The following is a 26310-nucleotide window of genomic DNA, read 5'->3' as shown; positions in this document are numbered from 1 at the left end:
GATGAACCACTGAGCCCCAGTAATGTTTTTAACCCTAGAAGGCCCCCACACATCACTATGAACCAAGGAAAAAGGATAAGATGGAGTATAGGGTTGGATAAGTATTTCGAATATGTTTAGAGAATTGACAAACTTCACATTGCAACATATGTGGATCTTGATTCTTAAATAATGAGGGAAATAACATTCGAAGATACACAAAATTTGGATGTCCAAGTCTATAGTGCCACAACATAATTGCACTATTATTGCTGGAATGAAAATTAGATAGATAATTAGAGGCTCTAGAGGAGGAATACTTGCTGATCGGAGCAAGTTTATTGCTGGAAGTAGTTTCTTGAAGGACCGAACATGCTTTAGCACTATCAATCATCCTCCCCGAAATCTGATCCTGAAATACACACTGATTTTGTGAGAATTTAACCACATAATTATGATCAGCTGATAGTTTACTGACTGATAATAGGTTGCAATCTAAATTTGGCACCAAAAGTACTGAATTTAAGGTTAGATCTATAGAAACAACCATTGAACCTACTCCAACAACCTATGATAGTGATCCATCTGCGATTTTTACCACCCAATCTTGTTGGCATGGTTGAAATCCAGTTAGGAGATTGTTATTTCCAGTCATATGATCCGAAGCCCCTGAATCAACAACCCAAACAACAAAAAAATTACCTTTAGCAGTCAAGGCATGGAGAGAGTTACTTTTATGAGCTATAGAACCGGATGCTAAATAGGTGACTGAGTGATCTGGGCTTTGTCAAACATATTTTGAAGCCATTCCATTTGTTCTTTGCTAAAAACATTGGGTGATGAAGCTGCAGTTGTCTCTTCTGTTGAGGCTAGAGATCCTTTACTTTTCCTTTCATGTGCTGGCTTCCAATTAGGTGGCTTCCCATGGATTTCCCAGCAGATTTCTTTGGTGCCTCCTATTTTGTGACAGTGATCACACCAAAGACACCCCTTTTTTTGTTTAGATGAGGGTTGATGACTCCCCCGAGTGATTAAGGCTGATTGCTCCAAGGCTAGATTTGTAGGTTTCAGCATGATCTTCATCCGACTCTCCTCCCTTCGTACTTCTGCAAACGCCTCTCTAAGACTAGGCAAGGGCTTTGTACTAAGAATTCTTCCTTTCACTCCATCTAGGTTTTTATTCAAACCTATCAGAAACTTGTATAGCCTTTTCTCTTCCACAATCTTCTTGTATCTTGCTGAATCATCTGTACACTTCCATTGGATAGTATCACACTTATCCAATTGAAGCCAAAACTTGTTTAAGGAGTTAAAGTACAGTGTAACATGAGAATCTCCTTTTTTTAGATCATAAAGCATGCTTTCTATCTCAAATAATTCTAAAGTATTCTCAATATGAGAGTATGCTTCCTTAGCAGCCTCCCAAATTTCTTATGCAGAGTTTATAAAGGAGGAAATTCTCACCTATTTTAGTTGTCATAGAGTTGATGAGCCAAGACATCACCATGTTGTTTTCGGACTTCTAAGTCTTGAACCCTGGTTCTGTTTCTCCTGGTTTGGTTGTGCTTCTAGTCAAGTAGTCATCTCTCCCCTTGCCGCATATGAACATCAACACTAATTGTGACCATTGGAGATAGTTATGACCATTAAGTTTGTGTCCTGTAATGGCGAACATGTTGCTGTTGTCCATGGTTACAACATTGTTGTTCGGTAGGGGTATAATCTCGGAGGATTGGATGATGCTTCTGCCGGCCATTGTGAGTACCAGTGGTCTTGCGATTCTAGGTAGAGGGTGGTTGGGTAACGGCTGATCGGCTGCTACTTCTCTAGGGTTTGGTAATTAGAAGGAAAATAAACCTGCTCTGATACCATGTAGAAAATATTTGAGAGAAAATAAGAAGTTAATCTTATTCACGCGGCCAAAGGGGTATAAATACATGAATACAAGATACCTATTCTCTATAGAAGTCTACTCTATTTACAAGATATTTAAACTATTTAAAATACAAACTATCTCTTATTTTTAGGAATGCAGTTGACTTATCTTCTTCTCCTTTTATTTCTTTATCCTTCCCAGAATTTAGGCTTCCTTATCTTCATCAAATCAGCAGCTTCTATATCCTTGAATTTTGGCTTTCTTATCTTCGGCAGCTTCTATATTTCCACAGCTTTTAATGGGTTGTTAGGCCTTTTCCTCAGTCAAATGGTACACTCTCATTTGCCTTAGCTTGTGGCTGGAGGCCGAGAGGCCTTTCCTTCTTTTTCTTTCTTCTTCCTTTTCTTTTTTTAAAAAAATGTTGTTGAGTTTGCCCCTTAAGGGCACTTCTTTAAATCCCTAAAATGGGACTACTCTAAAGGAGTTAAATTACCACTGTGAAACTTGTAAAACAAAGCAGATGGAGTCTAAATACAAGACATGTTATGCGCTACAGTATTATTTCTAAGCCATCCCATGCACCTGGGACTGTGTGGGAAAATATGTATATTGTATACCAGAATCATGACTCTGACAATGTTCCACCATGCACTTGGATAAACTTTGGCATCCATCACTCCTTACGCATTGCTCACCATGGTGTGCTTGCTAGGTCTTAGGCATCTGTCAGTTCACAATGCCAATGTTGTATATTTAATTTAATTCACCATCCATTAGTCTTGCCACATGATCTTCTGGGAAAAGTTTGCTTTTGTTAATGGTATTTTGCTGCAACCCATTCTGTTTACAACCATATGGAGTCACCTTCCTCCAGCTTGTCGCTGGTAATGTGTCCAAAACTCTCTAAACAAGAGGGTTACTGATTGTGGGACTCAACCCAATGTCGGGTACCTAGGGTTTAACCTAGGATTGGATTGGAAATTAGAAGAATGAAGGGGGAAACTTAGAAGAAGAAATAGGGAGAATTAGTAGAACAAAAAGTGAGGGGGAGAGAAAGAGAGAGAGAATTTGGAGGAGGGAAATCAGAATTTCATTTATCAATCAAAACATAATCCCCCCATCCTTAGCTGGCTTATATATAGCCTACAGCCTCCCACATGCCCCATGTGCAATGCAACAAACAACCTTACTGCCTATTAGCTAAGGACAAAGCTCTATAACAGAAAAAAAAAAAAAAAGAAATTACAATTATTGTATAATGTATGTAAACACTTACTATTATATTTACTAATCTATCATTGGGAATCCTTGGGGTCATGACAATTCCTCCCTTCTTGAGAGAGTTCTTGTCCCCAAGAACTTGTAGCAATTGGGCCACTGCTCTTATCCAATACTAGCATTCTCTATTTATTTTATTCCCCTTTCTTTCTTTCTCATCCTAGGCTTCTTTTTCTTCGTTCTTAGGTTTTCAAGATCAATTACAGGCATAATTTGGCCTAAAACTTCAATAGAAGCAACCTAGTCGAGTTCAAGTCCAATACACCCACCTCTTGCAATGGTTGTCCAATCACAATTGGTCTCCCATGTAAGAACATGATCAGCCACACCCGGATTGATATAGTTAGCAGTTGAAACTTGGAGTCTAAAGGGATGACTAACAGTCCCTGGATACATAAATTTGTTGCCCCCTGTTTAAATAGAATGCCCTTGCTTGGTGTAGCTTTTAGGTAATTGAGAATTCTCCTTACAGCATGCATATGTTCCTCGGTGGGACTATGCGTGAATTGGCTGACTAGGCTAATAGCAAAGGCTAGATTAGGCCTAGTGTGGGAGAGATATATTAGCCTGCCTATTAACCTTTGGAGCCGCCCCTTATCAATCGCCTTACCATTAGGATTCTCCTGCAATTTGATGTTAGGCTCCACCACAGTGCCAGCTCCTTTCCCCCCTATCATACCTGTTTCAGCTAGCAAATCAAGGAGGACATACTTACATTGAGAGAGGAAAATTTCAGCTTTAGAGTATGCCACTTCAATCCCCCAAAAATATTTTAGGACTCCAAAATCTTTAATTTCTAATTCCTTGGCTAAATTTGCCTTGAGAAGCTGTTGTTTTTCTTCATTATTACCTATAACCACAATGTCACCAACATATGCTAGCAAGGAGTTACCTTTTCTCCCAAGTGTTTGATGAAGAAGGTATGATTCCCTTTACTTTGATGATACCCCATAGACTTCATGACCTTAGAAAACCTGCCAAACTAGGATCTTGGGGATTGCTTGAGCCCATACAAAGCCTTCTTAAGTTTGCATACATTCCATGCATCTTCTTCATGAAACCCCGGAAGCAACTCCATGAACACCTCTTCCTCTAAGTCTCCATGCAAGCATGCATTTTTTTACATCTAGTTGCTGCAACTTCCACCTAAAATTGGCTGCAAGAGATATGAGTACCCTTGTGTGGTAATTTTTGTCACAGGTGCAAAAGTCTCAAGATAATCTATACCATAAAACTGTGTATAGTCCTTAGCCACCAACCTAGTTTTATGCCTTTCTAGAGTGCCATCAACCTTATATTTCAGATTGAATATCCACTTGCATCCCACCAGATTAACCCCCTTGGGTCTAGACACCAACTCCCACGTTTGATTTTCATTTAGGGCCCTCATCTCCTCCAACATGGCTCCCTTCCAATTTTGATCTTTCATAGCCTCCTCCATTGATTTTGGAATAACAATAGCATCCAAGGATGTCAGAAGACCCTTATGATTTTGGGAAAGGCGATGATAGGATAGATAATTGGCTAAGGGATGTTTTGTATAGTTTCTAATCCCTTTTCGGACAACAATTGGAGGTCCAAATAAGATGGTTTAGGGTTAGATGGGACTGAAACTGAGGGAGTAGAGACCGTTGGTGCTGAATTCCATACCTTGGTCAGGTTTTGATGTTGATGTAGGATGAGGATCTTCAATGGGCTGTCTTCTTTTGAATACATAAGGAGAGCCCTTAAACCTAACAGGAGAGGGCTACTGATGAACCGCTTGTTCATTGCAGTTGACATGTTGAGGAGAGGAAGTTTGCTGGAGAGGAGAATAAGGAGTACAAGGAGAAGACTGATTAGTACCACCAGCTTCACTGGAGCTTAGTGTTGCTAGTCCTAGGCTTGGGAAGACATTAGAGTCTTGATCATCAAGTTCCTCCGAGGAGTAACTTGATTAGAACAAAAAAATGACTAAGATTCCAAAAAAGTGACATCTTTGGAGACATAGAATTTCCAAGAGGTAGGGTTGTAACACTTGTAGCCCTTTTGGGTAGGAGAATACCCAAGAGAGACTAGTGTTCAAAAAGGTGGCCATCGCGATTAAGGCCAAATTGGCACCCCTAGGCGCCAGGCCAGATTAATCGGGCCTGATCGGCCCATGTGGCGCTTGGGCCGATTGTCGCCGCTTTCCTGTTCTCTTTCTCTAGCCGTCGATCTCGGTGTGTGTGTGTGTGTGTGTCTCTCTCGTCGTTTCTCTCTCTCTTTCTCTCACCGCCGATCGGGCCGTTCTCTTCCTGCAGGTTCTCGGTCTTCTTCCTCTGGTACAAATGGCCATCTTTCTCCTTGCTCCGTGCTACTTGTTGCGCTATCTTCCTCCTTGCTCCTTGCTGCAACAAGTTACACTATTATAACTTATACAATTATACTAGTGTAACTTCACAACATTTTTCCTAGGCATTAGGCCTCTGTTTGGCGTCTGACTAGCACCTAGCGCGTTTTAGAACACTTATGAGGACACACCTAAAAGCTCTAGGGTCAAATTTGTCTTGATTGGTTTTAGAAATGTGAACAAAACACACACACCCAAACACTCGCAAGGGAAGAGGAGAATGCAAACTCAGATCTGGAAAAAACGATGCTAAACATTGAAAGGGACTTTGGTTGTTTAGGACCTTAGATGGTACCCTGTTAATAACATAAGCTGCCATGAGAACAACTTCCCCCCAAAAAATTTTTAGGAACATGGTGATGATAGAGAAGAGATCTTGCCACTTTGAGGAGATGTCTCATCTTCTGTTCATCTACTCCATTTTGTTGTGGAGTATCTATATATGAAGATTCATGAACTATCTCCTCTCGTTGGAAAAACTGATGCAAATAATTGTTGAAATAATCCCTTGCATTATCAGTACAAAACTTTTGAATGGGAGTGCCAAATTGAGTGTAAATCATTTTGTAAAAATAAGGTAAAACAGTCTCAATGGCAGCTTTATCCTTTAACAAAAAATCCAACACATTCATGTACAATTATCTATAAAAGAAATAAACCATTTTACCCTAGAACAATTAGGTATTTTTGATGGTCCCCAAACATCAAAATGAATTAAATAAAATGGCTTAGATGACAATTTATTGCTTATTGGATAAGACACCCAATGGTCAAGGGCGAAGCCACGTGAGGCCCAGTGGTTGCCCCCTATTGGGCCAATTTTTTTTTCTTAAATTTTATTTTTTATAATGATTTACTACTAGAAATAAAGAAAGTTATATTATACTTTACTACTAGAAATAAAAAAAAAGAGAGTATATAATGGCTCAGTAGTAACCATCACAACATTTTTTACAATTTGTTCATAAGTTTATTTTTTGACAATGATGATACAAAGAAAGCAAGTATTGAAGAAAATTGTGAAGCAAAGAAAACAAGTATGGAGGAAATTTATATTGAAGAAAATGAACAAGTTAACAAAGCAAGTATTGAGCAAATTAATGTTGTACAACATCTTATGGATCCTGGGCTAAGAACTACAATAATGGATTATAATGTTAATCTTTGAGATCAAATTATAAGAGCCTATTTGCAAAGAGGTCTATGTCAGCCTTGAAATTAAGATGATTCATTCCAGCTTGATTCAATGAATTTGGTGATTAGTTGGAATATAGTATAAGCAAAGATGCCGCATTTGGCTTATATTGTTATGTTTTTAAAACAAATAATGGGGAACAAAGAGGTGGTGATTTTTTTGTGAAAGAAGGATTCAATAATTTAAAAAAAAAAAAGAGAGATTAAGTTCATGTTGGATATGCCAATAGTGCACACAATTAAGTTCGAAACAAATGTGAAGCTTTAATGAATCAAGAGCAAAATATTGAGACAGTTTTCTTCAGGCAGTTAGAACAAACATTGTGTGATTATTGAATTTGTCTGAATGCATCAATTGATTGTGTTCGACTTCTTCTACGGCAAGGACTAGTCTTTCATGGTCATGACGAGTTTAAAGATTCAAATAATAAAGGTAACTTTCTTGAACAATTGCAATTTTTAGTATGAAAAGTCGTAAAGAACAATTATAAAAAGTTTTTACATTTCAATATTATCATTATTATCTTATTTTTGAAAATATATTTTTTGTATTTAAGTTCGCCTTTATTGAATCAAAATCTTAGCTCCACCCTTGCCGATGGTGTTTGACAATAACACACACGTCACACTAAAAACTACTAGGGTCTAGAGTCTTGAACAAGGTGAGAAACATACTCTTTAGTAGAACAAATAGAGGATGACCTAGCCTAAAATGGTGAAGCCAAATGTGGGATAGATCTGAGGTTGTCTAGGATGAACAAGCAATTTTTAGCTCTCTCTCTTTAGGACAATCACTCTTCCCTTGTAAGACATACAATCCATTTTGTTCCTCAGCCACACCAATCATTTTCTCTGTGTCCATGGTCTAAAATTTACTCATATGAGAAGAAAAAATAGCATGACCATTCAATTCTTTAGTGAGCTGATGAATAGAGATAAGATTAGCTGCCAAATTAGGTACATGAAGTACCTGTTTGATGGATGACTTGGGGCCAAGATTGACCTTGCCCTGTCGTTGGATAGGAACTGAGGTTCCGTTGGCTATAGTTATTTGTTTGGTGGTTTCAAGAGGCTCATATGTCTCAAAAACATGTTGGTTAGGGGTCATATGGTCAGTGACTCTTGAATCTGGGATCCACATGTTATTCCTATCAGTTTTAGAGGCTGAAAAAGAACCAGGATTGAGTGTTTTACCTTGTTGTGCAAGAGAGCAGGCTCCATCTTGGATGGTCTGTAGAAAATTTTTTAGCTTGTTAATCTCCTTAGCATTTAATTGATTAAGATTTGGTCCTTCTAATTTAGCTTTATTAGAGGACCCGGTTTCCTCTTGCTCCTTGCTTGAGATATAAACCTGGTGCTTCAGATTCCTAAATCCCTCCATCTTGCTTAGAACTGCTTCTTTTCCATGGAGTTTGAAGCAAGTCTCCCTAGTGTGCCTAGGTTTCTTGCAATAGTTGCACCATTGTCCTTCACGACTTGAATTCTTAGTTTGACCCTCTGATTTCCCTCCTTTAAACCTTGCTCCTTCTCTGTTATTGGACAACATGGCAGAACCCTCAAAAGGATTCTTATTAAGCATAGCACCCCTTCGGTTTTCTTCACTTCTAACAATGACAAATACTTCATTAAGCGTAGGGAGTTTATCCCTACCAAGTATCTTAATCCTCACTTGATCAAACTCAGAATTGAGGCTTGCTAGGAATTCAACAATCCTATCTCTCACAAAAATTCTATTGAGGGTGGCAGCATCCTCACTGCACACTATTTTGATATTTTGATAGTGATCAAGCTCTTGCCATAAGCCCTTCATTCAACTATAAAATTCTTTTAACAGTTAGTGGCCCTTGCCTAATGCCACTAATTTTGGTCTTGATCTCAAAGATGACGGAGGCATCATAGACCTTCGAGTAGATTTGATTAATGATTTCTCAAATCTCCTTTGTTGGACTTAAGAACATAAAATTCTTACTAACCTTAGGTTGCATTGCACTCCATAGCCACGACATAATGAGGGAATCATCAGCATCCCATGCTGTGAAAGTGGGATATGTGTTTTTTTGAGGAGGAGCAGTTAAGTGGTTGATCTTCCCTCAGCCTTTGAAAAAGGTCCTCACGAGTTGAGCCCACTGCAAGTAGTTCCTACCGTTCAACCGGTAGGAATGGTGCATACTTGGCAAATCTCCAGCTTCGGTTGACTGTTCAACCGGAGTTGATTCTTTGGTTGTTATGGGAGGGGAAAATTTAGAGAGTCCGGACATATCTACCGGAATAATTGGTTGAACAAAGACAAAGAAGCAATGAAGGCTTAGGAGGAATAGAATGAAACATGTGCAATGAAGGCACACTAGGATTTTAGGAGGGTTTGACTCGTATCACTAGGCTCTAATACCATGTAAAAGAACTAAATGAATTAATTCAATTACCTACTTTGAATATACACGAGAACATCCTCTTATAGAGGAGAAGGAAAACTACATTTAGGAAACCTACCTTCTACAAAACTTGCAACATATAGAAAGGATGCCTATTTACAACACATGGAAAGTTTCCAAAGTCTGTGATAGGAAAGATCCTATTCCAGATTAGGAAGCAACTAAAAGCTATTGCATATCATATGGATATGGGTATCTCTGCATGCATATCTCTAGATCACATGCATATCTGCCTATCATATGCAGATCATGCCCATAATCATTTACGCACATGATCACACACATCTTTGATTGCCAACAAAGGACAAAGCTCTATAATAGAAAAAGGAAAAGGAAATTACAATTATTGTATAATGCATGTAAACTCCTACTATTATATTTACTAATCTATCCTTGGGGATCCTTGGGGTCATGACACTCAATCCCTTATAGCATAAGCCGATGACAACAACATCCTCTTTGTTGCTATCGTCAATTAACTATCACATTTGATCTAATTGGAGATGTTTTACTTTACCATAATGTAATCTAAAACTTTGATATTGCTTTTGGAGGGTCATAGAGCTACTCAGTATCTTTACTATTAAAGGAGTAGTGGATGTTTGAACTTATTTTATGCCTGGCACATCATGATACAACTAAGGTTTTTAAAATCGAGATTTTTAAGTGGGATCAAAGGAGGGTCTATAAAATCGAATCGTAAACTCGGATCGTAAAATTATAAGATTTTAAAGACAATTAAAAATATTCTTTAATGTATGTAAATATATATTCAGAATGACATAATTTTATAAAAAATGAATTAATATTGCTTAATAACATGATTATTACAATTTACAACTGTATTTCTTATGAATAAAGTACATGTATGTACCTATTTCAAAATAAATTTATCTATTAATTTCAAAAATACTAAATAATATGAAATATGTAAATATTAAGTCCATCTTTTGTTATCATGCATCCATAATCAAAATTTCAAATATTAATTTATATATAATGTAAATTCTGATAAGTCAATTATAACCTAATATAAATAAAAACAACACACATTGTTTAACATCTAATAAAAGAGTATGCGAGTTTACAGACCTAGTTTATCGAGTTTACAGTATTGAATCGCTAGTCAACTCTAATTCTATGAAAATCCGAGTTTTTAAGTGAGTTGACTCGTTTAAAACTACGTTACTCGTAAACTCGTACGAGTTGACTCACGAGTTTGACAACAATGGATACAACAACAACAAACCAGCTATCCCACTGTCAGCATGGCACATCATGATATTGTAAAAAATTTCTGCCTGAGAGTTACCATGACTAAGAGACTTTTACAGCCATTATATTTTAGCTAATAGCTGTGAACCAGCCATTCCTTTATGTTATTTGGGTTATTTCTCAAGATTAGTATTAGGCTGTATCATCTATTTTGTGAAGCCAAGGCATTGATCATCTAACTCTACATATCTACGTCTGCCATTATGTTTTGGCTAATATCTGTGAATTAACTATTCTTTTGTGTTATTTGGGTTATTTCTCAAGATTAGTGTTGGGCTGCCTCATCTATTTTGTGAAGCTAAGGCATTGATCATCGGACTCTACATAGCTACGCCTGTCAGCTTTGCAATAGATTCTTTACTGATGGTGGGAATTCTTTTGAAATCTGTTTAGATGTCTTAGATTTCCTTCAATGTTGAAAACCTGGGTTTAAATAGAGGGAGCAGTTCATTGAGAAATTCTTTGTTCTCTTTGTATTTTCTATTTTCAGATTTTTGATCATTTGGGGTGAAGGAACTGAACTTTATTTGATGTTGTTCTTGGGATTGATTGAAGCGTTTCACTTGCTGCCTGCCTCCTTATGGTCTTGATTCATTAATGGTTGTCTCCATCAGCCCCTGTTCTATCCCCTCTATTTTGATGTTCTGTATGTGCTTGTTTGCTTCTCTTATTCTACCAAAAGAAACAAGTAGAAAAATAAAAATTGATGTGCGGCTGGTGGCCACAAATTGTACCATCACCACCTCTGATGCAACTACTTTCAAGTTTCCTCTGGCTTCTACATCTATATAAAGGCACATTGCAAATGAAACAGTTCTATGTGGGACAGCAATCTGTACTTTCCAGTTTCCTAGAAGTAATCCCAGTTGCTATTGTTTGAAAGATGGCCATATGTCTGTAGCATATAATTGTCTGGGCATGATGGGGAAGATATCTGATTCATTAATTTGATCAGTGCATATTTTTGGCTCTAATTAGATGGTACTTGATTTGCACAGCTCAGCATTCTTTTTGGTCACCTTATCACTTACTGCTTTGTGCTGATGCTGGTGTGCAGATTTATCATGCCCATAATAAGTTTAGACCATGTAATCTGCGATCCATGATAAATACTTGGAGCATAGCAACGCCTGCAAATGTCCCTATATCATGTGCTGGAGGCAATGAGAGTGGTTCTTCATTAGACTTCATATCTGAAATATCTGATGAAGTATGCTTCCAACTGCATTCTGGAATTATGAAAGCAGCTCATAGAGTTGTGCTAGATGAGATCATACGTCACATAATTGCCGAGTGTGTTTCTGTGAAGAAGACAGCCTACAGGCATGCTAAGTTTGATCCAGCCAATCAGAGTTTCAAAATTAGCTCTCCAAATAGGAGAATGGTACGTGAGTATCTGTTGACTAAAATACTTGCCTTTTCTTTTTCGTTGTCTCATATCTCTCGCTTTGGTTCGTTTTGCAAACAGCCAGAAAATTTTGACGCGGGGAAGGACTCTGTTGCTTCTGAGAGTGAGGTGGCAGCATGTAGTGATGTTCGTGATGAGAAATGTACTAGTGAAAGTTTGGAAAGGCCTCCAGCATGCATGAAATCTGTTGGAAGCTATGATAACTTTTTAGGCGCATATCTATCTGTCTGCAGAACAGTTTTTGATTCTTGCATGCAAGTCATGTGGAATGCAGTCTTTTATGACCCTATAGCAGACTATTCCTGTGCCTGGAGAAAGAGACATCGATGGTCTGGTCTGACTGCTCCTATTGAACAGCAGACCCCCTTTGGGTGAATCTATTGGTAAATTTGATAAGGTATTTTTAGTTTTGTACTCTTGATGTCATTGTCTGCTAGGTTATTATATTTATTATGCCTGAAGGGTCTCCATTGGTCGGCAGTTGCAATCAGAAGAAGAGTCATCTGCTTCTGAACTCGATTATCCCCCTGGTTTTGAATTAGGGAAAATGGCACCATATTCCCCTGCAATTACAGCATTATCTTTTGGGGGAGAAGGGTCTTTTAAACCAGGCCTATTGGATTGGGATCAAGATTATATTGACATAGATTGCATCTTGGAAACTGTAGAGAATGAACTTCACACTTCTGTCAAGATGTCTATGGTACAATCTTTTGAATCTTTAGTTGAGGAAGAAGTGAAGAAAGCTGTTGATTCTTTGGAAGGAGGGAAAGTAAATGAGGTAAGCTTGAAGAAGGTGTTTTACTTGATTGGCCATTTGTTGCTTCCATATTGCTTTGGTTGTAAATATCCTGCTATTTTTAGGTCATTGTCAATATGAAGAATTATGGTTGTCCGCAGGTTACCTTTGACTCTCCTGTAGAAAACAGTCAATTAAAAGAATATGGTTTTACTGAACAATGCTCTGATTCAGATATCATTGCACCTGATGGTTCCGGGCCATCATCAAAACCAGCAGAATCAACTGATGAGACCACTGTGTCTGTACATAGCAGTTTATTGTTTAATTCCTTGACAAGAGCATTCACAAAATTGTGTGGGAATGTTGAAAACTTGGTTAATGACCAAGAAACTGATGAGCCATGCCCGCCTGGATATGAGGACAATGTTACAACTGTACCTCCCTCTAGGATGGATAAATTCCGACCATCTTCAACAAATGAGAGTGTTTCTAAAATTGGACAATACATTGTGATGGCAAGGTTCAGGCAGAAGTTACATGATGATGTGCTGAGGGAGTGGAAATCTTTGTTTGCCAATGAAGTCCTCCATGAATTTCTGATGTCATGGTGTTCCCCAAAGAAACGCCAGAAATTCAATGCTAGTGAGGTTGGTTTTTGATTTGAAGATTTTTTATATGCACCTTTGAAAGTTCCTTCGTGTGATTTCCAAATGGCATAACATGATTTTGTTCTTTATGTTTTCTGGATTTTATACTGCTGAATTTAAACTGGTCTCGGCATGCTTTGGTTCAGGGAATGATAATGCTAAACAAAGAAAAAGCTGACAATTCTTCTTATTTTCCTGATAAATTTCAGGAAAGATTGAGGAATACTCACAGCTCTGGCCGTTCAGAGGTGGCTCCAGTGGCTGGGAAATATACATATTTCCGCAAGAAAAAATTGGAGCGGAGAAAATTGGGATCTTTGTCTCAGTGTGCAACTAAGGGTGATACTGGATTGTGGAATCGGTTTGTTGAGAAGTCAAAGAAGCTAGAAATATCCAGAGGTGAATCTGAGGCTGCAGTTATTGAAACTGCTGCCTGGAATCGAAAAAAGATTGGTAAAAATAATTGCCATACTGGAACCCTTGTTGATGGTAACTGTTGTGAGGAATACTTAACAAACCGAAATCTAACCAGTCAGAACTTAGAGGTAGTTCATGCTGTTCAAGGTATGTTATTTTCACCCAATTTTGTACCTTTGCAGTTTCCTGGATAAGTAAATATGTCCTGATAGACAATTGAATGTCATTTATTATTTTTTAGATAGTGAAGTTAATGGAGATTATTCTAAACGCAACAAAAGTAAACTCTCAGTTTCCAAGGACTCTTATACTGATGGTGGGAAGATGTCTGCAAGCTGTGATAGTCATGTTTGGATGCAGAAGGTAGTGGTTCGTAGCTCCAAGAAGATAGCAAAAGGTGAATCACATTCCTCAGGTTTTGTTTGGAATCCATTTCATTTTCACTTTTTCCATTCCATTTCACCTTTTCAACATTTTGAAATGGAAAAAAGCGGCAACACTGCTTGACACGGTGTTGCTGTTTCCAAAACCCAAAACGTGTTCCAAAATTTTGGGAAGGCTTTGAAACCTTCTAATGTTCATTAATATCATTTCATTCCATTTCAGCCTTCTTCCAACAAAACCTATTTCTTCTTCAAAACAGACCCTCACTCTCACCTCTCACCGATGAGGCAACAGTCCATCTTCTTCGTCTTCTCACCACTATCTGGCTTCGTCATCGTCTTTCAGGTTCGCCTGTGTCATGGAGATCTGCTTGCTTACCCCCCCCTCCCTCCCCCTCCCTCCCCCTCCTTCTCTCTCTCTATATGTTTAAAACACTAGATGACCCCAGATCTGCGGTTGCCAAACACAGATCTGGGTTAGGAAACCCCAAATCTGGTTCTGCATCTCCGGATCTGGGGTTGCGTTTCTCTCTCTCTCTCTCTCTCTCTCTCTATATATATATATATATATGTAAACACTAGATAACCCCAGATCTGTGGTCGCTGAACACAGATCTGGGTTAGGAAACCCCAGATCTAGTTCTGCGTCTCCAGATCTAGGGTTGCCTTGGTCTCTCTCTCTCTCTCTCTCTATATATATATATATATATTATATGTGTGTGTGTGTTCACAGGAAAACGAAAGAAGAAGAAAGGGAAGAAGTAGATCTGGATTCCCTGATCTACTCTCTCTCTTCCTCTCTCTCCACACACACAGCAGAAGGTAGAAGAAGAGGGAGTTCTTTTTTCTGATTTTTTTTCGTGGTTTTGAAAGAACTGATTTTTTTTTTTTTTTTTCGTATTTTCTGAATTTTTTCTGAAATTAATTTTTTTTGGTTGTCCATGTTTTCTGGGAAAATTTAACACATTAGGAAAATCAAACACTGTTTTCAGTTTTTGTTTCCAATTTCGTGACAACTGAGAGCAAAATCAAACGATATCTCTTCAGTTTCCATTTTTTCACTGGAAACAACACTGAAAACAAATGCAAAAGAACTCAACATTATCAAATATCCCCTGCTCCATTCGATTCACCATTTCCTTTTCCTTTTTTTGTTGTGGAATAGTTTTCATCAATTCGTTCCCAAAATTAGTTTAGCAGTTGTCTTTTGCCTTCTTTTTAAATTTTTTGTTCTCATAAACAGAACCTAAGGCAGTTAAAATGAAAAGGAAGCATTCAACGGATGATGTGCCACCATCAAGCTCGAGGAAAGTTCTGAAAATGACAAATACTCCTTCCAAACAACCAGCTTATAGCCAAGTTTCTATAAGGAATATCAAGACCTCTCTATCTGAAACATCTAATCCATGCCCTAGGGCTGATGGGTGTGCTCGATCATCAATTGATGGTTGGGAGTGGCATAAATGGTCACTGAGTGCAAGTCCTGCTGAAAGAGCTCGTGTAAGGGGAACTCGTTCCCTTAATTCTCAGTATATTGTTTCGGAGATTACTGGGTCACAGATGTCAAATATGAAGGGCCTATCTGCCAGAACAAACAGGGTTAAGATGCGCAATCTTCTTGCTGCTGCGGAAGGTGCTGATCTTTTGAAAGCTACTCAGTTGAAGGTGAAAAGAGTGTTTAATTTCATTTGGCATACCTCTGTTGCCTGTGCCATGTTTATTGAATGGTATCATTCATTTCAGGCAAGGAAAAAACGCCTTTGTTTCCAAAGGAGTAGGATACATGATTGGGGTCTTGTTGCTCTGGAGCCAATTGAGGCAGAAGATTTTGTCATTGAATATGTTGGAGAACTAATTCGTCCTCGTGTAAGCTTAAAATTATTTTTTACTGTTTCTGAAGCTTCTGGTTTAACTGTTATGGCTTAGTTTAAGTTCTTTTTTTTGTTGCTTACGACTCGCCTAAGACAAGGTTCTTGTTTATTTGTTTGATCAATTGCTTAAATTGTTTGAATTTGTCTTTCATTGTTGTTTTATTTGTGTTATTTTTGAATCTTGCAGATATCTGATATACGCGAACGTCATTATGAGAAAATGGGAATTGGAAGCAGTTATCTTTTTAGATTGGATGATGGTTATGTGGTAGGTAAATGTGAGCTGTTAAAATTTATATTTTTTTCATTGAATAGGGTGTTAACCCTCTTATTTCAAATCCTTTGAGTAAGGATTGGTTTATGTTCTTTCTATTTGGGTGTAGGGACCACCATCAATCTATACTTCTTGTTGGAATGGCAACCAAAGGAACAAGATATTCTTTTGCTTCCTTCAAGACATGACGAAACTTTTATTCCCCTAAGAAAATATATGAAACTTTATTGGATTGGAATTCTTTTTTTTTTGCCATTGAAACATGCCAAAATACACCAAAAAAATACTATGGTAATTTTGAAAGAATTTGTTCAACATTATGAAGATGATTAACTTGGGTTGTTTTTGTTTATCCTTTTTGTTTTAGGAATATATGTAAGGGTGGGAGTATTAACATAGATATTAGTAACTTTTAGAAAATGTATAAGAGAGGTATATGGTTGAAGAAAATTTTGGCATCACCACTTCCCTTTTGATGTCACATGAAGGCCACTTTTTCATACAAATATTATGCCATAGAATTATTTTTCATCCCATTACAACAATAGTCTAGCATTTTCGTCAGCATGTCATTGACTAAAATATTGTGGAAATGTGCAGGTTGATGCGACAAAACGTGGTGGAATTGCTAGATTTATAAACCATTCGTGTGAGGTAGCTGCACTAATTAAGTGATGAACTTTTTAGTATGATCGAAAACACAGAATAACCTTCTAATGTGGAAATACTTTTGAAATTTGGAATCACTTTTCTTACAGCCTAATTGCTATACCAAAGTTATAAGTGTAGAGGGTCAGAAAAAGATTTTCATTTATGCGAAACGACATATTGCTGCTGGTGAAGAAATTACTTATAATTACAAGTTCCCATTGGAGGAGCAGAAGATCCCCTGCAACTGTGGTTCACGGAGGTATTATGATCTTAATTTCTCTGCCCTGTGTTCTTACTGTTGTTTTATCAGTTGTACCATTTTGTAGTCTGATTGCTTAGTGTCTTTGGTGTTGCTACGCTTTCGCCAAATTTTGATCTTGCTTTCTGTGCCTTGCTTGTTGGAATCTTAGAGCACTGGGATCATGTCAGCAAATTGAAAACAAACATGGTAATACAAAGTGGGGTTCAGTGTAGACACCCAAAGAAGGAAGTTATATAATTTTTTTAAGAGAATGGGATATCTTGTTATTAGCTCTTAAATTATGGATTGCATGAAATAAGTACTTATAAGAAGAAACTAAACATATATATGGTTTTTTATTTTGCTAAGTCAAGCAAATAAGGCTCTCAGAAGTTGTATGAACTGTTTGCCCCCTTAAAAATAAACTAGTATAGAAAGAAAACTGCCTTTAGTGGTATTGGCATGAATCCAGTTCCAACTATCTAGATCCAACTAAAGGTAATCGGTTACGAACTGCATGAAAGTGGACAAACAAAAGGGTTACACCCTAAGCCAAAAAGATAAGTAGATAAGAAATGGTCCTTAAGACAAAACGAACTTCTCTATATGTTCAAGTATACATTTGTTCCTTTCTCACTGAAGGCTTCAAAAAGTAGGAGGAGGCAAGGACAACCAAACGGCTTTTTTCCACCCGGGCAAATGGCTCCCAAGTAATACAAAAGATCAGTCTTGAAAGCTGGTATAACCCACAGAATTCCCAGAAAAATAGAACAAATGGACAGACATCATGTGTCATTGAGCAATGGAGGAGTGATTGACCGTCTCACTATGGTTCTTGCACATGTAGCAGCAAATAACTTGCCTACACATTATTAGCTTGTCCTTAATAAGAATAGCACTAAGAGTATCTCTGTAGACAAAAAAGGAAACTCCAGGGAAGCAATAAACTTTCAATCCTCTAGTTAAAGGGAAATCTGGCATCCCATTGTTGCACAGGACACAATAAAAAGCGTGAATTCCCCCCCCCCCCCAAAAAAAAAAAAAAAAACCAATAGAAATTCTTGTTTCTATATTTGTTTTAACAAGTGCATTTACTGCTAGAAAGAAGCTGGAATATGCTTGGTTGAATTTTCTTTTGTTAGTGAACCTCAAAAGCTCTTCCTCTATCCCTATGCTTTGCATATTGCTTCACCACGAGTCCTATATTCATACATTTTAACTACTTCATCCTAGAGAGAAATTTTAATCACCTTGATTCTGAAATGTGATTGGAAGGTCACGAGTTCGAATTATGAAAACAGTCTCTTTGCAAATTAAGGGTGAGGCTGCGTACAGAAACAACCCTACCCTAATCCTCTCAAGGCGGGTATCCTTGTTCATTATAGACTGATTTTGACGTGTGATAGAGCTCCAATTTTTAAGCTAATGAAAACAACTTAAAAAAGTAATGAAATCCTTTTTTTTTTTTTTGCACCTAGCTCTTATTTTATTCATATGAAACTTCTGTCCAGATGCTATATTTGTCTTACTATATCTACATGATTAGCATGTCTATTTCTTGTGTTTCTAGTCCCTGAACTATTTGAAAACAGGACACGTCTGAATTTGTGTCTGGCACATGTCAATACTGTTCCACATGTTTGTGTACTGATACATGTCTTTGTTTGCCACTCTAGCAGTTCGATTCCTTGTTTGTTAGTTGGATGTATTTGCCAATTGACTAATTTGTCAAATGTAGATTCTTTATAATATAAACAACAACATATCCAGCCGTTATCCCACTATGTGGGGTTGGCTACATGAACTCTAGTCTTCTATGTGGGTTACATCCCAACAGATAGTTTGTCTAGAATTCATATTTGGATCCGACTAGGTTTTACGCTGGCTGTCGGCTACCTAACGCAACCCTCCTCCTTTATCCGAGCTTGGGACCGGCAGTGGATAATATCCCCTAGCGGAGTAATGATGAAATGAAGTTTGAACACTATCTTCACATGGAGAAGTTTCATGAGATGGTGGTGAATGAAGATAATTGATATAGTTGTGTTCCATCACTTAGTTGATATGGTGAAACCAACAAGTACAATATGGAAACACAACATGTAGATTCTTTATAATATAGTTCCAGTTTTTTTAGTTTTTGCTATTCTCCACATTTTGTTGTTGAGTACTAGAAAACCATGTTGTAGGGGAATAGCTATGCCCACTGGTAGTTTGTTCATCTAGATGAAAAACAAGAAAATACATCTTTACTAGTAGAAGTAATATAGAAGAAAAACAAAACATTAGCTACATCAATATAATTTTTTTGTTCATTTGTGCTGTCTTGGCATCTAATTGATGAGATGGAGTTTCTTCAGACGTTTATTCAACCTTCAGCTGTTGGTTTGGTGCACCAAATGTTTATTAACCATGAAACTGATTTAAGTTTGCTTCGTCTGAAATTTTCTAGCAGAGAAAAAAAAGGCCTGCTTACCCTCAAATGCTATTATTTTGTATAAATATAATTTATTAGCTGGGAAGTTCAGGATGCTTAAGATGTTAGGATGTTATGGCCTGAGGCCTTGACCCATAATCATTGGGGGAAGCACTGCTTTTGTTTTCCTCTTCTTGGGCTATGCTGAATGCAGTTCTTAATATTTATTTTTCTCAATGTTGCTTGTTCTTCTCTTTCTTTATTTCTTTAACTATATTGTCTTCTCAATGTTGCTGATGATATAATATCTCATTATCCTTTTCCAGCCTCATTGATTGTGCTTTTGTTTAGTAGTTATTTCATCTTCATCTGTCATTCTTTTCAGGTGTCGAGGTTCATTGAACTAAGGTGTTCTATGAGCAGACAGTCCTGGTGTGTACACAGTTAAGTTGCATGGTAACTTTTGTCCTTTTATTTATCTCTTCTTATTTGTCTTTCAGCTCAAGCAAAAAAGGGAGTGTAAGAGGATAAGAAATTCTCCTAATCCGTTTCTCTTAATTTTGTCTGTCATCTCTCCAACTTTCATGCTTTGGGGTGGACAAAGTCAATGTTCCAGTTGTGTACTACCCCCCCCCCGCGTGAAGACATGTTATGTTAAACTTGCATGGCTCGTTTCAGGATGCCATGATAAATATGATATAATTGTTGTCTCATGTTCTTTTTGGTTCTTTAAATTTTTCCTTTTCCTGTGTTTTACCTTTCATCCATAATCTTAGGTCTATCAAAGAAGGGAATCTTCCTACACAGAATTTTCCAAGCTGTTCTTATGGAATATAACATCTAAGACACTGGGTCAATGGATTTATGCTCTGTTTTTTTGCATGCGTGGAATCCTGTATTCAGCTATTCAGTTGAACCCCCCATTTCTCATTTTTTTCCCCTTCAATGTTGGCCACTAATTATAGCAAAACATTGCCCACCATATTCTTGAGCCCACTTGGGAAGCGATCCAAAGTAGAAATTATTGCATTGGAAGCATGCATCAAAGAAGGGATTTGTGCTGGTTGGTTATGCTTGAGATTCTTCTTAAATGATGGTTATAGTAGGATATTATTTGTTGCCTCCTCGTTAATTGTGAGATGGTTGAATTTAGCTATGCTACCTAGAATATGGATTTTTGTGATAGGTGGAATGGGACACTACATGCTCTAAAATGCAGTTCAATCGGAGGAATATATGCATGTGTATATATATTAGTTGGGTAATCCATTCGAATAGAATTTTTGTATTAAAATTTCGTAGGAAATGTTGTGAGCCTTGGTAGAAATAGTAAGGTTGCTCCTATTCATGGTTTCAGGTTTTGGACACCTTTGTGTAAAAAATTTAAAGGGAATGCTGTGCACAAATATGACCCTTCCCTAACCCTTTCAAAGCGGAGAGTTTGATGCATTGTGAATGCCCTTTGCATTAGGAAGGAAAAAACTTGCCAAAGTAAATCAAAATTGCAGAAACGCTGCTGCCTTTTTTTGGTGGCATTTTCTATACAAAAATTTACAAAAATGCAGTGGTGGCATATCTGCAATTTTGCCTAGCAAAGATGTGGTTTCCTTACTAGAACATGTGACCTCTGGATTCTATGAACGGAGTACCTTAATTGTGCAGGGTCACCTTCTGGATTCTAATAATAATATGGAAATAATATTATTATGAAATTTATGTATATAAAATGCCACAAAAATGCAGTAGTGGCATTTTTGCAATTTTACTCCGCAAAGATGTGTCTTCACTTGAACAACAGAGCAACCTTACCATTGCGCAAAGGCTCGCCTTCTAGATTCTAATAATAATATAGAATTTTCTAAGGAAAATTTGCAGAAATGCCACTACTGCATTTTTGTGGCATTTTCTATACATAAATTGTCATGGTATTATTGTCATAAATTATTATTAGAATCCAAAAGGTAGGCCTTGACACAACGGTAAGGTTGCTCCATTGTGACTTGGAGGTCACAGGTTCAAATAAGGAAGCCTCTTTGCTAAGCAAAATTGCAGAAATGCCCCTACTTCATTTTTGTGGCATTTTTCTATAAAATTTTGTCACGATTATTTCAATACGTTACTATTATAATCCAGAAGGTGAGCCTTGGGGCAATGGTATGGTTTGATATTATTTCCGTTTATAATATTAGAATCTAGGAGGGTGACCCTTGGTGCAATGATAAGGTTGCTGCATTGTGACCTGGAGGTCGCAGGTTCAACTCAGGTAACAGCCTCTTTGCTAAGCAAAATTGCAGAACTGCCACTATTTTTTTTTGTGGCATTTTCTGTAGAAAATTTTTGTCGTGGTATTGTTTCCATATATTATTATTAGAATCTAGAGGGTAAGCCTTGGCGCAACAGCAAAGTTAATATTATTTCCTTTGTTATTATTAGAATTCAGAAGGTGAGCCTTGGCATTGCGGTAAGGTGGCTCAATTGTGAGTTGAAGGACAAAGGTTCAACTTAGGAAACAGCCTCTTTTCTCAGCAAAATCATAGAAATGCCACTAATTTTATCTGGCATTTTCGTCCATATTATTATTTGATCTAGAAGGTGAGCCTTAGTGCAACGGTAAGGTTGCTTCATTGTGATTTGTAGGTCATAGGTTCAAGTTAGGAAATAGCCTTTTTGCTAAGCAAAATTGCAAAAATATCACTTCTGAATTTTTTTGGCATTTCTATATGAAAATTTTGTCATAATATTACTTCCATGGTATTATTATTATAATCCAGAAGGTGGGCCTTGGCGCAATGGTAAAGTTTCTCCATTGTGATTTGTAGGTCATAGGTTCAAGTTATGAAACAGCCTCTTTGCTAAAGAAGGGTAAGGCTGCTTACAATTGACCTTCCCCAGAACTGCAATGTGGTAGCCTTGTGCACTGCGTTCATTTTATGATTAGAATCCTAGGTACTTCTATGGTTATCTTTTTAATAACAGTTACATGCCAATGAAATAATACAATATATCCAAATTTTCTTTAATTTATTATACAAGAATATATTTCTTAAATCTAATTGTAAAAGAACATATTTCTTTAAACATGGTCATTATCCCCCCTTCCATAAGAAAACTAATTTAAGAGCAAGTATGAAAAGGGATTGGCTTAGTTATGATGGCTAAATTCACTATTTTGCAATGAAAGTTTATGGTGGTTTCTGGACATTGTGTACCAATTTGTATTTCACTAGAATATTAGTGTTTTTCTTCCCCGTGAAATAGGAATATGATAGCTATTATTTTTTGAAATTCTTGGAATTGATTGTGGTGTGAATTCCTGGCTTGAAAATGCGTGGTGTGAATAGTTGCATTCAATAGCACTCATTCTTGTTTGTTTTCAAAAGCAAGCTTTCAAATGTTGTGATTAGTAGTGTTAAATGGAACTAATGGCAGGACCGTGGAGCGAATGAAGGCAGTTTCTAACCTGGTGGTTTTGGAACTCCATTGAACTGCAAAACAGTAAGTTCATTCTCTTGGATGTGCTAGGTTTTGTTTTTCTAGTTTTTCTTTTGTAAAATCTTATGAGGAGATCCTTTCACGGTCAATATTTACTTTGAAAGGGAATTATTCATGCTTTGGTGTTTAGATACCTTAAGAAGTAAAATAGAAAAGAAAAATTTTTGGCTTCCTTCTATATGAGTCGTGAATATTGATACCTTCCTGGCATTGTTTCAGATTACGAGATGCAGTTCCCAACTGTGCAGGATAGTGGAATTATGGTGCTATTCTCTCTTTGGACTTTTGCTTGCTTGGTGTGGATGACAAATTACTGATTCACGCATATTATTGTAGATAGCACTCAGCTGCAGATGAGTTTCTCCTCTTGAAAGGTGTAAATCAATTTATTATTTTTTACTAACACGGATTTTTGGATTAATTCCTTGTAAGGACTTGCCTGATATTCTTTTCTTTAAATATATATGAATCTGATTACATTAAATGAACCATTGCAGTATCACTCCTACTTGCGGTAACTTTGGTTACTAGTTATTGGGTTTGTTACATGAGGATGCATGTTTTAGAATTTTATTAAATGGCATGAGACTGAGGAAGCTGTAATTGAATTGTGATGAGCATCGTTCTAATGACATTATTTGTGAGGGTTAAGCTATCCCCCACTTTGACAAATCCTTGAGTTTACCTTATGTACTTGTGTCTAAATATAAAATGGTCTTATCTGCATGTACTGTCATTGCTGGGAGAAAAGTTGGCGTACATAATATTAAGACTCATTTGAAAAATATTGAAGGCACGATTCCTAACCTGTCAAATGACCCATTCCAGTAGGCTCTTTGAGCAGCAGCTATTAAGATGGTTAGGTATGTTTTCTAAAATGCAATTTGGTTGCTGTTTTTATGATATAGCTGCCTCTCCACAGTGGGTTAAGATTTTACATAATTGCACTTCTTCAAAACCCTGGCTATATGTATGTATACATTATTACATGGATTAATGTAAGGGGAAGCTGTAAATACAAGCGCTTAAAAAAAGTCTGCTCTTGATCTACTGGCTAATCCACAGAATTACACAATTGATCATAGAGACATCTCTATACCAAAAAATCAATAAAAATTGTGGGGATGGGGGCGGGCTTGTTAAAAAGAGCTTTCATGCCTTTCTGCAGGCTGGGTTTTTGTTTAAGAAATGATTCTAGATTTTAGGAGCATCTGTGTCCGTGATAATTTGGAATTGATATGAATATGGTAGGAGACGCCAATGGCAGGCGCTGGACAAATCATCCACCACAGGCAATCAGGGCCCTTTCCGGCAGCAGATTCATCTGAATTTTCTTGTACAATTTTTTTTTTTTTTGGCTTTAAATTTGGATAGATGAAATGTATAAACATTGATATTCCTTTTTTTTTTTTCTAAATATTAGTATAAACATTGAGTTTTCATTATCATGCTTTAGCCTTCCCCCCCTCTTTTTCACTTTCTTCTGCTGCAGGGTGATGAAGTAATATTTCAACCTCAAACTGCTGTGAAGGAGGTCTTTTTGGTCTCTTCGGTATGTGTTCCCTTGTCCTCCCCCCCACTTACCTTTCGAGTTCATATATGTAATTGTATGTGTATAATGCAGATGACTTGAAGAAAATGGCAGGTATAAATTTTGACCAGGAAAAAAGATCAAAACAAAGACAAAATAGATGACATTAGGGTTGGCCTTGTAGAGCGAGCGTGCGTTTCTAATATAGGTCCGTATTACTTGAATTGCCTTCCTGCGTGCAATTTTGCTGTTGATTCTGGACCTAATTTTTGGTCATAAAAAGCCCCAGTGGAAATGAATGTATGCTTGCTGCGGTAGGGTTTAAGAAATATACAACAAAAACTATTTGCAAATAGAATTTAATTTGTAAAATAATTTTTGTTAAACTAATAAAAAACGTGTCCGAATTGCCTCTCTTGGCTTCAAAGGCTCAATCTTGCAATGTAGCCAACAGTGGCGTAACAGTCATTATTGGCCTAAACTTCAATCTTTATCTACATCAAATGCCCTTCCTATCTTTATAACTAAAATTCAATAATTTTTAGATAAAGGGAGAAATAGACCAAAGTGGTGGAAAATTCTTAGATAGGAAATAAGAAATTATGATGGGTTTACTAATGATTTGATCATTAATCTGAGATTTAGAATTTATGTAGTTAACTTCACGCAGGCAGATAAGGGCTCATGAATATTATTCTATTGTAGTGAAACATGCCGATGCACCCTCTGGAACTTTGACAACCAGAGAGCCAGTGAATGATTGTTCAAAGCAAAGGCATAATCTTCTCGTGTGAACTTGGAAGTGGGACATGGACGTATGATGGTGGTTATCATTCATTATAAAGAGTAATCTAAGTTAGCCTCAAGCAAAATGTGTAGGTGAGAAAAGCTGAGGCTGCTCAACGTGAGCTTGCAGATAGATCAATTCAAGGAGCCCATTTGTTGGGTATTGCCAATCCTTCTGCCACTCCAGTTGTGTTGCACTCACACGACCCTAGCTCAATGGAAGAGCGAAAACGTTGAGCAAGTGTAGGGTTGGAGTGGAAGAGTTTAATCATTTGGTTGTCAATGGTGATATTAGTCCATTAAATTTATTTATTGGAGCAACAGTTTGTAAGTACATAGTTGCGTCTATAATGACTTCATAGAAAATATGATTGTAGATTTACAAAAGTTTAATAATTTTATAAAGGATATAATCATATAGGTAGAAATGGAAGAAAATTAGAATTTATGTAGTTAATAAAATTAAGAAATATTATTATTGTCTAGAGGAACTCTTTGCATGCAGTACATGTACTCTCTGGAGAGAACTTGGATAGTTATTGGAAATGTGCACCTTATGGTGGGTTATTATTATTATTTTTTTTTAGAGAAATAGAGATAAGCTAGATGATTGAGGGAACAAATCTCTGAAGCATGGAAATTGCTCGGAGATGCTGTTTCGGCCTTTCCGAACCATTTTCAGTTTCAGAAACAGAAAAAACGACCCTAAACGTTTTTCAATCTGTTTCTGTAATTTGCAAAACGTTTTGAGGCCATTTCACAAATTACATAAAATGGTTGGAAATGTGTTTTCAGCGATGAGAGGTGATAAAGAGGGAGGGATATAACAACAGAGGGAGCAGTGTGCGGCGGCGGTCAGCAGCGAGAGATCAATGGAGAGGCTAGGCAGCGGCGGTGAGAGAAAGGCGACAAGAGGCGATTGCTGGAGAAGAAGAGGAGTAGGCAGCAAAGGAAGGGGAGAGAGGAGAGAAACAAGTTTCTTGGAGAGAAATATAATTATATCAAATAAATGATATAATATCTTATATGTATATATAGATTGTTGA

The 26310-nt window shown here is 37.2% G+C and overlaps 1 protein-coding gene across 1 annotated transcript in view; it reads left to right on the top strand.

Moving 5' to 3' along the window:
- Positions 1-25365, top strand: part of LOC127807935 (histone-lysine N-methyltransferase ATXR7) — a 48585-nt gene extending 23220 nt beyond the window's left edge. Inside the window, 17 exon segments of the mRNA XM_052346171.1 lie at positions 11463-11789; positions 11874-12147; positions 12251-12594; positions 12714-13202; positions 13412-13766; positions 13861-14016; positions 15246-15667; positions 15746-15868; positions 16061-16141; positions 16748-16801; positions 16906-17057; positions 19841-19898; positions 22885-22950; positions 23167-23321; positions 24440-24499; positions 24572-24686; positions 25184-25365. Coding sequence (XP_052202131.1) covers positions 11463-11789; positions 11874-12147; positions 12251-12594; positions 12714-13202; positions 13412-13766; positions 13861-14016; positions 15246-15667; positions 15746-15868; positions 16061-16141; positions 16748-16801; positions 16906-17057; positions 19841-19862 — 2799 coding nt within the window. The 3' untranslated portion in view covers positions 19863-19898; positions 22885-22950; positions 23167-23321; ... (1 more) ...; positions 24572-24686; positions 25184-25365.
- Positions 25366-26310: the final 945 nt, after the last annotated feature.

Source organism: Diospyros lotus, chromosome 8 (genome assembly GCF_014633365.1).
Source record: "Diospyros lotus cultivar Yz01 chromosome 8, ASM1463336v1, whole genome shotgun sequence".
Classification (NCBI taxonomy): Eukaryota; Viridiplantae; Streptophyta; class Magnoliopsida; order Ericales; family Ebenaceae; genus Diospyros; species Diospyros lotus.
This window is presented reverse-complemented; position numbering and strand designations above follow the sequence as displayed.